Source organism: Natator depressus, chromosome 6 (genome assembly GCF_965152275.1).
Source record: "Natator depressus isolate rNatDep1 chromosome 6, rNatDep2.hap1, whole genome shotgun sequence".
NCBI classification, from domain to species: Eukaryota; Metazoa; Chordata; order Testudines; family Cheloniidae; genus Natator; species Natator depressus.
The window spans coordinates 67,611,821-67,625,344 of NC_134239.1; the positions used below are offsets into that span (position 1 = coordinate 67,611,821).

Here is a 13,524-nt window from a genome sequence, read left to right on the forward strand (position 1 = left end):
TCAAATGCAGATGGACTCTCTCAGGAAAAACTGCCTCTATTGATCTTTCCCTAGGAAGCGTTCACAATTTGGAATGCATCAGAGGGGCAAGAAAGAATGAGGTGTAGTTACTAACTACATTATATAAAGACCTTTTCAAAGGACAGATTTAATTCAGTGTTTAAACTACTTATGTTAATTCATTTTAATACTATAACACACTTTAAAACAAAACTTTTTACACGTGTTAAAGAAAGACAATAATGCAATGTAATTCAGAACAGATCAGAATGACATGGTGCCACAACAACCGGAAGAGAAATAAATAACAGTCCACCAAACAGCCAAGGGTGGCACGGGGCCCAGTTGTAAAAGAAAGATCCTGTTGTGACCAACCAAAAACCTCCTCCGTACTGGCTCTTCCACAGCGGAGATTGGTCCTGCTTTGAGCAGGGGGTTGGACTAGATGACCTCCTGAGGTCTCTTCCAACCCTGATATTCTATGAGAGGAAGAAGGCTGCCATCCGTGCTGCACTAGAGCCAGTCCCCGCCCCACCCACCAGCACTCACCCAAGCACCACCCCTGCGCGGAAAGTGGTCGGGGAGTCAGTCCTCTCGCGCTGCTGGCGGGGCGGCCTGACATTAGCCATGGCATTAGCCGCCCGGCGCATGCTGCGCGGCGCTGGTACGTTCTGCGCGCAGAGGCTGCTGCACCGATCCTGCCACCACGTGCTCAGGCGCAGCCCAGCCCGGGCACTGGGAGCCGCCGCCGCCACCATGGCGCCCAGTGTTCAGTTCTCGCCCGCCCCACGCAGCCTGTTCGATGAGCCGCTGGCTATCACCGTGCACGGGCTGTGCCCGCAGCAGGAGGTCACTCTCCGTCTGTCTCTGCAGGACGAGGGGGGCGAGCTCTTCCAGTCCTGCGCCCTCTACCAGGCAGAGAGCAGCGGGGAGCTGGAGCTCACCCGCTCCCCAGCGCTGCCGGGAGGCAGCTTCTCCGGCCTGGACCCCATGGGGCTGCTCTGGTCCCTGCAGCCCCAGAAACCCTTCAGACGGCTGGTGAAGCGGGATGTGCAAAGCCCCTTCTGCCTGGAGCTGGAGGTGTTCGAGGGCCACGGGCCCCTCCCCAGCCGGCTGCTGGCCAGGGGTGCCCACGAGCGGAGCTTCCTGCGGGAAGGGGTGAGGAGGATCCCGGTGCGAGAGGGGAGGATCCGGGCCACACTCTTCCTGCCTCCTGGTGAGTAACCGGGTACTGCCCCTACACCTCCCTCCTCGGGGCTTCCCCCGGCAGCCGGGCAGGGCGCGGCCCCTCAGCCTGCTGAGTCCCACGTTCCACAGGGCGTCGGGATTTCCCGACTAATTTCCAGACGGAGTCCCGGGGAGCCCCTCTCCCCCCTGCTGAATGTTACAAACAACCCTGCCCCCCGCCAGAAGCGAGTGGCCCAGAGCCATCCAAAAACATGCTTCGCGTTAAAGTGCCGCCCCAAAGCAGCCCCCTCCCGCGTCCAGAAGCAGAGCCCCTAGCCCCCCCACCCCCGCAAAGCCGCACATAATGTCACTCTAATAGAGTATAAACAGCACACACGCAGGAGTTTTCAGCAGCCAGCTTCCAAAATAAACTGTTTATACTGATGTGGAATGGAAGGTAGAGGTCTAGTAGGCTTCACTCACTCCATACTGTGAGCATGGCTAACGCCATACAAAACAACGGGGAAGGGAGGTGGCAAGGGCATCTGCAGTGGTCTCCTTCATAAATCTTTATCCTGTGGTTACCTATGATGTGGGAGACCCTGGTTCAGTTCACCCTTCTGCCTGATAAGGGATTTCAATGGGGAATCTGTCATCTCTCCAGTGAGCCTCCTAACCACTGACTATAGCAGAGGTCCTCAAAGTGTGGGGCACTTTACCTTTACTACAACCTTTTACTTGTGACTGTAATGTCCTGCACCGAGGAGGGCTGCCCCAGCAGGGTAGGACATCCCGGCAGGCGACAGGCGGGTGGAGGTGTTCAGGAGGTTAGTGAGGAAGTATGGGGGATAAAGAGGGTTGAGCTATGTCTTCAATAACTAGTTTTCTATATATTTACATCTCTTTTTGACTTGTTAGTTTGGTGAAGTATCCTAGGCCATGATTAACAAAGACTGTGGCAAAGATGAGGGATGGACTGAAACTCAATCCAGCCAAGATGGTGCCAGAAATTATATTAGTAGCCTTGACGGGTGGGGTATGCTCACTCTTTATTTCTCAGATTCTTAACCTTGGGGTCTTTCTGAAGTCTACAGTTCCTCTTCACATGCCATGGGAAGTGAAGTCCACTTTTTAATCATTTATACTTGATGAGGAGACTGCATCCTTTTCTTTTGCATGCAGACCTCACCAGTGATATCCAGAAATTTATCTAACATAAAAATTATCTGAATACAGGTCTTTCTGTGTAAGGCTGTACTTAATGGTTTGGGATATAGAGTATATAAGATACCAACTCTTCCCATGTCGTACCATGGCCACTGCAGGAATGTGTTGTGTGTTTGAATTTAATAATTTGAGATTGTCAGATAGGCTCAAATGGAATTATTTAATCAAAGATTATAAATCAGATTAGTACAGCACTACAAAGAATACAGGAAGACGTATTTTACCACCCCACAGATGGTGAAGAGAAGGTAATTTGGTCCCTTCCTGTGTACTCAGTGGAATGCTGGCATTGTTAGTTCCCAATCCAAGTCCCCAAACCTCTGTCATTTTATAGAGTGTGAGACAAAAACTCCTTTTTGGAGGAAAAATACTTTCCCACAATTAATTGCACTATGTGTTCTGTTTTGACATTTTCATTGTACCTAATTACTTATGAGCTTTCTTTTATGATATCTTTAGGTTACATGATCAGTAAGCCAAAGAAAAAAGAAAAGGATTACTTGTGGCACCTTAGAGACTAACCAGTTTATTTGAGCATGAGCTTTCGTGAGCTACAGCTCACTTCATCGGATGCATAGCGTATCGTGGAAACTGCAGAAGACATTATATACACACAGAGACCATGAAACAAAACTTCCTCCCACCCCACTCTCCTGCTGGTAACAGCTTATCTAAAGTGATCATCAAGGAGGGCCATTTCCAGCACAAATCCAGGTTTTCTCACCCTTCCACCCCCCCCCCCCCCACAGACACACATACTTATACTGGATTTGTGCTGGAAATGGCCCTCCTTGATGATCACTTTAGATAAGCTGTTACCAGCAGGAGAGTGGGGTGGGAGGAAGTTTTGTTTCATGGTCTCTGTGTGTATATAATGTCTTCTGCAGTTTCCACGATATGCTATGCATCCGATGAAGTGAGCTGTAGCTCACGAAAGCTCATGCTCAAATAAACTGGTTAGTCTCTAAGGTGCCACAAGTACTCCTTTTCTTTTTACGAATACAGACTAACACAGCTGTTACTCTGAAACCTGTCAGTAAGCCAAAGGGAATTCTAATTCGGTCATTATTACTGAGAGCTGTGACAACCAGCAGTTCTTACTAAGTTTATAAACGTCTTTCAATGGATCCTTATTTCCTCCATTACATAAAACATGTGCAATAACAAATATCCCTTATCAATCATCCAGTTTTGTTTATAACCTACTTCTGTAGACACTTAGTAATTTGAGGGCTATTTTCCCTGGACACCTGGACTATATTAGTAAAGGCAGGGTAAAAACTAGTGTTAAAAGATTACACGCATTCCATTATAAAGTTCATTTTCCCTTCACCCATTATGTTTAATTGAAGGACAAAGAACTTTTTAATTTAAATATATGTAGGGCAATAAATAGATACACAGAATAAAAATGCATATAATAGAATTAAGCGTTTAACGTACAAAAATGATAAAAGTTAATATTTAATAACACATGAGGGACTCCAGCTAACACTCACCACCTGATTATAAAAGGGAGGTAATGGCATGTTCTCAGTGAAGTCCACGTCTCTGAAACCTGTCTTCTGTCTTGGTGTACTAGATGTTGGATTTGATTACCCATTGCAAGAACCATCTGTTTCTGAGGCTTTCTCTAAGGATGGGGTAAGGGGGTGTCAACTAAGGGTATGTCTACACTATGAAATTAGGTCGAATTTATAGAAGTCTTTTTTTAGAAATCGTTTTTAAATAGTCAATTGTGTGTGTCCCCACACAAAATGCTCTAAGTGCATTAAGTGCATTAACTCGGTGGAGTGCTTCCACAGTACCGAGGCTAGTGTCGACTTCTGGAGTGTTGCACTGTGGGTAGCTATCCCACAGTTCCCACAGTCTCCGCTGCCCATTGGAATTCTGGGTTGAGATCCCAATGCCTGATGGGGCAAAAAACATTGTCGCGGGTGGTTCTGGGTACATGTCATCAGGCCCTCCTTCCCTCCCTCCCTCCCTCTGTGAAAGCAACGACAGACAATCGTTCCGCACCTTTTTTCTGTGCAGACGCCATACCACGGCAAGCATGGAGCCCGCTCAGATCACTCTGGGAATTAGGAGCACATTAAACACCACACGCATTATCCAGCAGTATATGCAGCACCAGAACCTGGCAAAGCGAAACCGGGCGAGTAGGCGACGTCAGTGCGGTGACGAGAGTGATGAGGACATGGACACAGACTTCTCTCAAAGCATGGGCCCTGGCAATACAGGCATCATGGTGCTAATGGGGCAGGTTCATGCCGTGGAACGCCAATTCTGGTCCCGGGAAACAAGCACAGACTGGTGGGACCGTGTAGTGTTGCAGGTCTGGGACGATCCCCAGTGGCTGCGAAACTTTCGCATGCGTAAGGGCACTTTCATGGAACTTTGCAACTTGCTTTCCCCTGCCCTGAAGTGCATGAATACCAAAATGAGAGCAGCCCTCACAGTTGAGAAGCGAGTGGCAATAGTCCTGCGGAAGCTTGCAATGCCAGACAGCTACCAGTCAGTCGGGAATCTATTTGGAGTGGGCAAATCTACTGTGGGGGCTGCTGTGATGCAAGTAGCCAGCTCAATCAAAGATCTGCTGATATCAAGGGTAGTGACCCTGGGAAATGTGCAGGTCATAGTGGATGGCTTTGCTATAATAGGATTCCCTAACTGTGGTGGGGCCATAGAGGGAGCCCATATCCCTATCTTGGCACCGGAGCACCAAGCCGGCGAGTACATAAACCGCAAGGGGTACTTTTCAATAGTGCTGCAAGCACTGGTGGATCACAAGGGACGTTTCACCAACATCAACGTGGGATGGCTGGGAAAGGTACATGACGCTCGCATTTTCAGGAACTCTGGTCTGTTTCAAAAGCTTCAGGAAGGGACTTTATTCCCAGACCAGAAAATAACGGTTGGGGATGTTGAAATGCCTATAGTTATCCTTGGGGACCCAGCCTACCCCTTAATGCCATGGCTCATGAAGCCATACACAGGCAGCCTGGACAGTAGTCAGGAGCTGTTCAACTACAGGCTGAGCAAGTGCAGAATGGTGGTAGAATGTGCATTTGGACGTTTAAAAGCGCGCTAGCGCAGTTTACTGACTCGGTTAGACCTCAGCGAAACCAATATTCCCACTGTTATTACTGCTTGCTGTGCGCTCCACAATATCTGTTAGAGTAAGGGGGAGATGTTTATGGCGGGGTGGGAGGTTGAGGCAAATCGCCTGGCCGCTGGTTACGCGCAGCGAGACACCAAGGCAGTTAGAAGAGTACAGGAGGGCACAGTGCGCATCAGAGAAGCTTTGAAAACCAGTTTCGTGACTGGCCAGGCTACGGTGTGAAAGTTCTGTTTGTTTCTCCTTGATGAAACCTCCCGCCCCTTGGTTCACTCTACTTCCCTGTAAGCTAACCACCCTCCCCTCCTCCCTTCGATCACCACTTGCAGAGGCAATAAAGTCATTGTTGCTTCACGTTCATGCATTCCTTATTAATTCATCACACGAATAGGGGGATAACTGCCAAGGTAGCCTGGGAGGGGTGGTGGAGGAGAGAAGCACCAGGAGAGGTGGTGGAGGAGGGAAGGACAAGGATACACAGCACTTTAAAAGTTTAAAACTTTAAAACTTATTGAATGCCAGCCTTTTGTTGTTTGGGCAATCCTCTGGGGTGGAGTTGCTGGGTGGCCGGAGGCCTCCCCACTGCGTTCTTGGGCGTCTGGGTGAGGAGGCTATGGAACTTGGGGAGGAGGGCGGTTGGTTACACAGGGGCTGTAGCGGAGGTCTGTGCTCCTGCTGCCTTTCCTGCAGCTCAACCATACGCTGGAGCACATTAGTTTGATCCTCTAGCAGCCTCAGCATTGAATCCTGCCTCCTCTCATCACGCTGCCACCACCTTTCAGCTTCAGCCCTCTCTTCAGCCTGCCACCTCTCCTCCCGTCATTTTGTGCTTTCCTGCACTCTGACATTGTCTGCCTCCACGCATTCGTCTGTGCTCTGTCAGTGTGGGAGGACAGCATGAGCTCAGAGAACATTTCATCACGAGTGTGTTTTTTTCGCCTTCTAATCTTCACTAGTCTCTGGGAAGGAGAAAATCCTGTGATCCTTGAAACACATGCAGCTGGTGGAGGGAAAAAAAAGGGACAGTGGTATTTAAAAAGACACATTTTATAGAACAATGGGTACACTCTTTCATGGTAAACCTTGCTGTTAACATTACATACACAGCACATGTGCTTTCGTTCCAAGGTCGCATTTTGCCTCCCCCCACCACGTGGCTAGCCCCTCTCCCCTCCCCCCGGCTAAGAGCGGCAAACATTTCTGTTCAGCCACAGGCAAACAGCCCAGCAGGAACGGCCACCTTTGAATGTCCCCTTAAGAAAAGCACCCTATTTCAACCACGTGACCATGAATGATATCACACTGCTGAGGATAACACAGAGAGATAAAGAACGGATGTTGTTTGAATGCCAGCAAACATACACTGCAATGCTTTGTTCTACAATGATTCCCGAGTATGTGCTACTGGCCTGGTGTGGTAAAGTGTCCTGCCATGGTGGACGGAATAAGCTGCCCTCCCCAGAAACCTTTTGCAAAGGCTTTGGGAGTATATCCAGGAGAGCCGCAAATGCCAGGGCAAATTAATCCTTTCACATGCTTGCTTTTAAACCATGTGTAGTATTTTAAAAGATACACTCACCAGAGGTCCCTTCTCCGCCTGGCGGGTCCGGGAGGCAGCCTTGGGTGGGTTCGGGGGGTACTGGCTCCAGGTCCAGGGTGAGAAACAGTTTCTGGCTGTCGGGAAAACCGGTTTCTCCGCTTCCTTGCTGTGAGCTATCTACAACTTCATCATCATCTTCCTCGTCCCCAAAACCTGCTTCTGTGTTGCCTCCATCTCCATTGAAGGAGTCAAACAACACGGCTGGGGTAGTGGTGGCTGAACCCCCTAAAATGGCATGCAGCTCATCATAGAAGTGGCATGTTTGGGGCTCTGACCCGGAGCAGCCGTTTGCCTCTCTGGTTTTCTGGTAGGCTTGCCTCAGCTCCTTAAATTTCACGTGGCACTGCTTCAGGTCCCTGTTATGGCCTCTGTCCTTCATACCCTGGGAGATTTTGACAAATGTCTTGGCATTTTGAAAACTGGAACGGAGTTCTGATAGCACGGATTCCTCTCCCCATACAGCGATCAGATCCCATACCTCCCGTTCGGTCCATGCTGGAGCTCTTTTGCGATTCTGGGACTCCATCATGGTCACCTCTGCTGATGAGCTCTGCATGGTCACCTCTGCTGATGAGCTCTGGCCAGCGTGGCAAGCTGCAGGTGACCATGCAAACAGGAAATTGAAATTCAAAAGTTTGCGGGCCTTTTCCTGTCTACCTGGCCAGCGCATCTGAGTTGAGAGTGCTGTCCAGAGCGGTCACAGTAAAGCACTCTGGGATAGCTCCCGGAGGCCAATACCGTCTAATTGCGTCCACAGTACCCCAAATTCAACCTGGCAAGGCCGATTTAAGCGCTAATCCCCTTGTCAGAGGTGGAGTAAGGAAATCGATTTTAAGATTTTACACCTTTCCTTTAAGTCGAAAAAAAGGGGTTCATCGTCTGGATGAGTGCAGGGTTAAATCGATTTAACGCTGCTAAATTCGACCTCAACTCCTAGTGTAGACCAGGGCCTAGAGACAGATGAAGGTTTAAAGGAATTGGAGACTTGTGCCTGCGATATGGTTGATTTTTTTTTTCTTTTTGGTAATTTTATTGAATAATAAAGATTTCTGGTTTTTAACAATGTATGGCACCTAAATAGACATGTGGGGGAAATCACAATCAATAATGGCTTTTGTCAAATAATCCTTGGTTTCTTCAGTAATTGCAAGAATATGTATTATTATCCAGACCTGCACATGACATAGCAGGCTTTCTATTATAATCTCTGAAGTATTTAGTAGTTTATGGAGAACCTAGTGAACCTTAATCTTGTAGCTTTCCTTTTAAAAATAAATAAATAAATAAATAAATTTTAGAGCAAGGTAAAAAACAAATGGTATGAAATTTGAAATGTAAAGGAAGAATTTTGAGCTAATTACATCCCTTTATTTGGTCTCCTACAGAAGATGGCCCCTTTCCTGGAATCATTGACCTATATGGTACTGGGGGGGGGCTTCCTGAATATCGGGCAAGCCTTCTAGCCAATCATGGCTTTGCCACACTGGCTCTGGCTTACTATGGCTATGAAGATCTCCCCAAAGATATGAAGGAATTCCATCTAGAGTATTTTGAGGAAGCTGTGAACTATATGTTGCAACACTCACAGGTCAGTTTATTCATGGGTGTTCCCATGATACAGGGAGCGCTCATCATAAGACTGTTGTAAAGCAATATATGATTAAAATCTCAGCTCTATCAAAGTCCATTGTAAACAACTTGTATTGGTAATCCTCTATGACTGGTCAGTTTGAGCTTTGCAGTTTAGCTGGTACCATTTCCTGGAGGGTGTCTTACTGAGGCCCCCCCCAAATCACCCACTCACATGTTGATATCAAATTCTACTGAAGTTGTGTCTGTTTCTTTTGAGGGCTGTTGCCAGAGATTCTCAAGCTTCCAAAAGGAGTTTAATTTTTATTGTTTTGTAGATTGGCCATGACACAGTGTTTTTATGCATGGCAAGCTTCTGTGATCCACAGTTCAAGGAAGTCCACAAACACCAAATTATTGCCTTTTAGTTTAAGAAGCTGTTATGGTCACTACTAAATGTTAAAATTTTGTATTCTGGGACTGCATTTGTTTCCAGTACCTGGCGATTGATATTTTGAGGCCTTGTCTTTGTACGATTCATAATAGCCACAACCACTAGAGCCATTCTAATCTATCCAATATATCGGTGAAATCCCATTTCTGTCCCACCACACTGAGCACAGGATGCCCCACCCTCTTTGAATGCCGTCGGTGCCTCCTTCCCCCATTATATTTTCTATCATGTTAAAATTCCATGTCCTTCATCTTTTGAAGGTCCTGCATAATTTAACCCCTTCCTCCAGTTCTTCGAAGCCAGTGGAGTTGCAGCCACTTATGCTAGTGGTGAAACAGGTGGTGAAGGAGAGTAATCTTAGTAAACTATGGCACAGTCTTTAGTTAAGTGTTCATATTTGAGTGTCTTACACATGATGACCACTCTGGAATCATTATGGAGTTAGATTAAACCTTTTACAAATATTTTAACCAGGTTGGCTATCTTCCAAGATCATGCTGTTTTTTACTATTGTGAATTTGCATTTATAAATGGAAAAGTTTATATAGGAAAGTACTCTAGAAGCACCAGTTACAGTTCCATAATTATGGTTGAGTATTTTGCACTAAAAGCAGCAATTCAGCTATTCTAAAGAAAATTGCAGTGTATCCTTCCCAAAATTACAGCACTTATTCTTTGAGTAAATTCTCAAATTTCTTTCTTTACAAGTACATTGTGAGTAGTTTGATATAAAAATTAATTACAAATGGGCCCTTTTAAGAATTTTTTTTCTGTGCCAAATTATCTTAATGGAATAATGCGGATTCTTCAAACTTCCTGAGTAGTTAAAACTCACTGAAATCTTGTGCATCAGCTACAGTTGAAGAAACATTCTTGGGATTAATGTTCATTTTTAGCATTATTATTAACTGAACATTTCTCCTTCAGAAGCAGTACAATAATAATGATGTTCTACAGAGAATTTCATGAAGAACTGGCCCCTTTTAAAATGGCTGCCATCTCTCATTTTCCCAATGAGAGTGAAGCCAAGCTGCCTTCAGCAGTCACCTTGCTGGCCAGGACGGAAAACATTTTTGCTGCCTTCTCCCAAGCAGCTGAGAAAGGAGGGGGGGAAAAATGGCCAACCAATTGGAGTGGAGGGGGGGAAAAAGCCAATCTGTGCCAGCACCCCCTGGAAGAAGGTGCCTAGGGCAACTGCCCTTCCTACCCACCCCTAGAACCAGTCATGGGTGGCTTCCACCAATGACACTATGAGGGAGGACAAATTGAATGTACAGTATCTTTAAAAATTTAAAAATCTCATCTGGGGCTGCAAACCCTATTGTACACTAATTATAAGTGTATGGTTATTGTATTGCATCAATATAGACTGGAGTTAAAGTTGTTTGGGTGCCTTAACTGTGTTTTACTATATCTTAATATGTTTGGATTTCTTTAAGTAGAACCCTGACTCTGAATTTCCTGGGCTTGTAATACTTGGTGTGAGGATAATTAGGGTGACAACTGCCATCTTGCTTGACACCAGGATTCAACTGGGGACCTCCAGAGTTCTAAGTACAAATCTATCTACCGACTGAGCGAAAGAGCCAGGTTCCATAGCTGGGAGTTGTAAACAACTTGCATCCTCTTTCCCTTAGGCACAGTGTGGGACGTATAACACACATGTCCAGTGGGTTACAACAGCATCTCTGAAATGTATTTTCTTTAAAATACCAATATGTACTCAGTCTTAACACCAATTTATCATAGTTTTTGTCTGGGAATTAATATTCAGTATAGATGTCCTCCTCTTCGCCAACACACTAGATCTGAAGAAAACCTAGAATATAGTTGTTTTAAAATGTGTATATCTATTTGTATGTGTTTTTTGTTTTTTGATGGTAAGCTCAAACCCAGCTAAAATGCAAGGGACCCCCTCTACCTTAGAAGTGAGGTTGAAGCCATTCCTCAAGCTGTGGTGATCTCATAAACTATGCAGAATTGGGTTGAGCTAATACTTGAATGGAAGAATTATAATGAAAACCTAGGCTACTACAGGAAAGAGTATTGCTGATTCAGTAAGTGACTTTTCTCCTGGGAGTTAATATTAATTAGTTATCTGTAATACCATTACTTTGCAATGTAAAAACAGTCACTCTACCCCACTCTAGATGTGGCAGCATTCACTAGAGGGTGAATAGATTTCTATGAAGTTCATACAGTTATCAGAGTTTGAGTCCTTAGAGATCCAAATGGAAAATAGGTGCTATAGAAATGTAAGATTATTAATTTCCATTCAATGCTAATGACCTCTCTTTCTCTCCCACTCAGGTTAAAGGTCCTGGAATTGGGTTACTTGGAATCTCCAAAGGTGGTGACCTATGTATCTCAATGGCTTCCTTCTTAAAAGGCATTACTGCCACTGTCACCATCAATGGCTCTGTGGCCAATGTGGGTGCAGTGCTTCGTTACAAGGATATCACCATTCCACCTCTTGGCGTCAATCTGAAACGCATCAAGTTTGATAAGTCTGGGATTGCAGATATTGTGGATGTCTTGAATAACCCACTAGAGGGGCCTGACCATCAAAGCTTTATCCCACTGGAGAAAGCTGAGGGGCACTTCCTGTTCATTGTTGGCAAGGATGATCATAACTGGAAGAGCGAATTCTTAGCTACTGAAGCCTCCAATCGTTTGCAGGCTCATGGAAAGGAAAAGCCTGAGATAGTCTGTTACCCTGGAGCAGGGCATTATATTGAACCCCCCTTTTCCCCAATGTGCTCAGCCTCAATGCACCTGTTGGTTGGCAGTCCTGTGATCTGGGGAGGTGAACCCAAAGCTCATTCTGTGGCACAAGTGGATGCTTGGCAGCAAATCCAAGCCTTCTTCCATAAACATCTCAATGGTAAACAAGGTGTAACACCCAAGCTGTGAGACATCTGGCTATAAGGTGCATTTTACAGATAAAATTACTAGTTGTTAAAGTTTACTTGGGTAAAAGAATCTTTCAGTGAGTATGAAAGGGAATTTGAGTGAATAAATCTTTAAGCTGAATTTTTTTGTTCCTCCTCTCTACTGCCCAAATTGCTGCCGGACCTTAGGGGACCAGAGGGTTTTCTGTTTTCTCAGTCCATTGGACATGACCCACTTGTAAGTCACATCCCACTAGTTGAGGATTAGTGCACAGTAGAGTTAACTTTCAGCCTACTCTGTGGGGATTTAGCCATTATATATGATTCTCATTATAGTCTCATGGCTTGGATTATAAGAAACTGAATTGAAATATTGTCACTAATTGCTTCTGAATTAAATTTACTTAAACTGTTCGTTGGTTTGATAAGTTTCAAAATCCAGTGCCTTGCAAATCCAAGCTAAAATTGACTGTAAGATCAACTTAGTGTTTTATGGAGATTTTTTTCATTATCATTAAAATTAAATAAATACATGTTTGAGGATTTTCGTGCAATTGTATTATAGGAAGTGCTGGCAGCAACATAGGTTAAGGTTGCCAAACGTATTCCATTATAAGGCCCTATATTCAACTGGTTGTAACTTTGCCAGACTTAAACTGTTTGGGCTGAAATTTTCTGTGCCAGTCATCTGCCTCAGTCTGATTTTTTGTTTTTGGTTTTTTTTGTTTCAGCTAAAATGGATCAGCCATTTCCAAGAAAAAGAGTAGTGAAATTTTTGTTTTTCCTGTGTTAAAATATTACAACTACTTTATTCAGAAGTTGTAGTGCCTCAGTGGTTTGGAGCAGGGATTCAAAATTTGGCAGGTGGATCACCTTAGTATTGGGGATATGCCTCTTGTTGATTTGTACATATCTGCCCAAATTTAGCTAAATTATAAGCCTCTAGAAATTGAAGTTTGCACATATTCATTAGAGGTTTGTTAGAGGCTGACAGTATTAATATTTAAAGATTCCATCTGCAATGAGCACACTCCTTCCCCATACAGCTCTTGGTGCTGACCAGACTGAGCATGATCCATTCCAAGATTGCATGGGTTGAGCAGGACTTTTCCTAAAATTGCTCCTCCTGTAGCACTAAACACCAGAACAGAGAGCAGGGAGTTTCTGTCCTTGGATTTCAGGGACCCCACTGCTGGGGCTTTGGCTGTGTAGAGGGAAAGGAAGGTGCAGCCTGAGTTGCTCAAATGCAGAGGGATGAGAAGAGAACACAAACAGTCTGTGGGAGGACATGGAAGCAGGGGAGATAGAAACAGAAGGGGTCAGGCTGGGGGAGATGGAGCAGAAGGGTCTATAACCACTAGAGAGACACTCATTTCCAGAACATGGAATACAGTCCAGAATTCCCGAGTCCCAACAAAACTCTGCTGTCGGCAAATAGCTGTCAAACCCATTAACAAAGAGTGTGTTTCATGCACCTCTAGTGATTGGTCCACCTACA

At 45.3% G+C, this 13,524-nt stretch overlaps 1 protein-coding gene across 1 annotated transcript; it reads left to right on the forward strand.

Annotated features, from left to right (window-relative positions):
• The first annotated feature begins 521 nt into the window (after positions 1–521).
• Positions 522–12,575, forward strand: LOC141989196 (acyl-coenzyme A thioesterase 1-like). Its single transcript, XM_074955612.1, has 3 exons — positions 522–1,216; positions 8,498–8,700; positions 11,446–12,575. Exons 1-3 carry the CDS (start codon positions 628–630, stop codon positions 12,046–12,048), a joined length of 1,395 nt encoding a protein of 464 aa, XP_074811713.1. The 5' UTR covers positions 522–627; the 3' UTR covers positions 12,049–12,575.
• Positions 12,576–13,524: the final 949 nt, after the last annotated feature.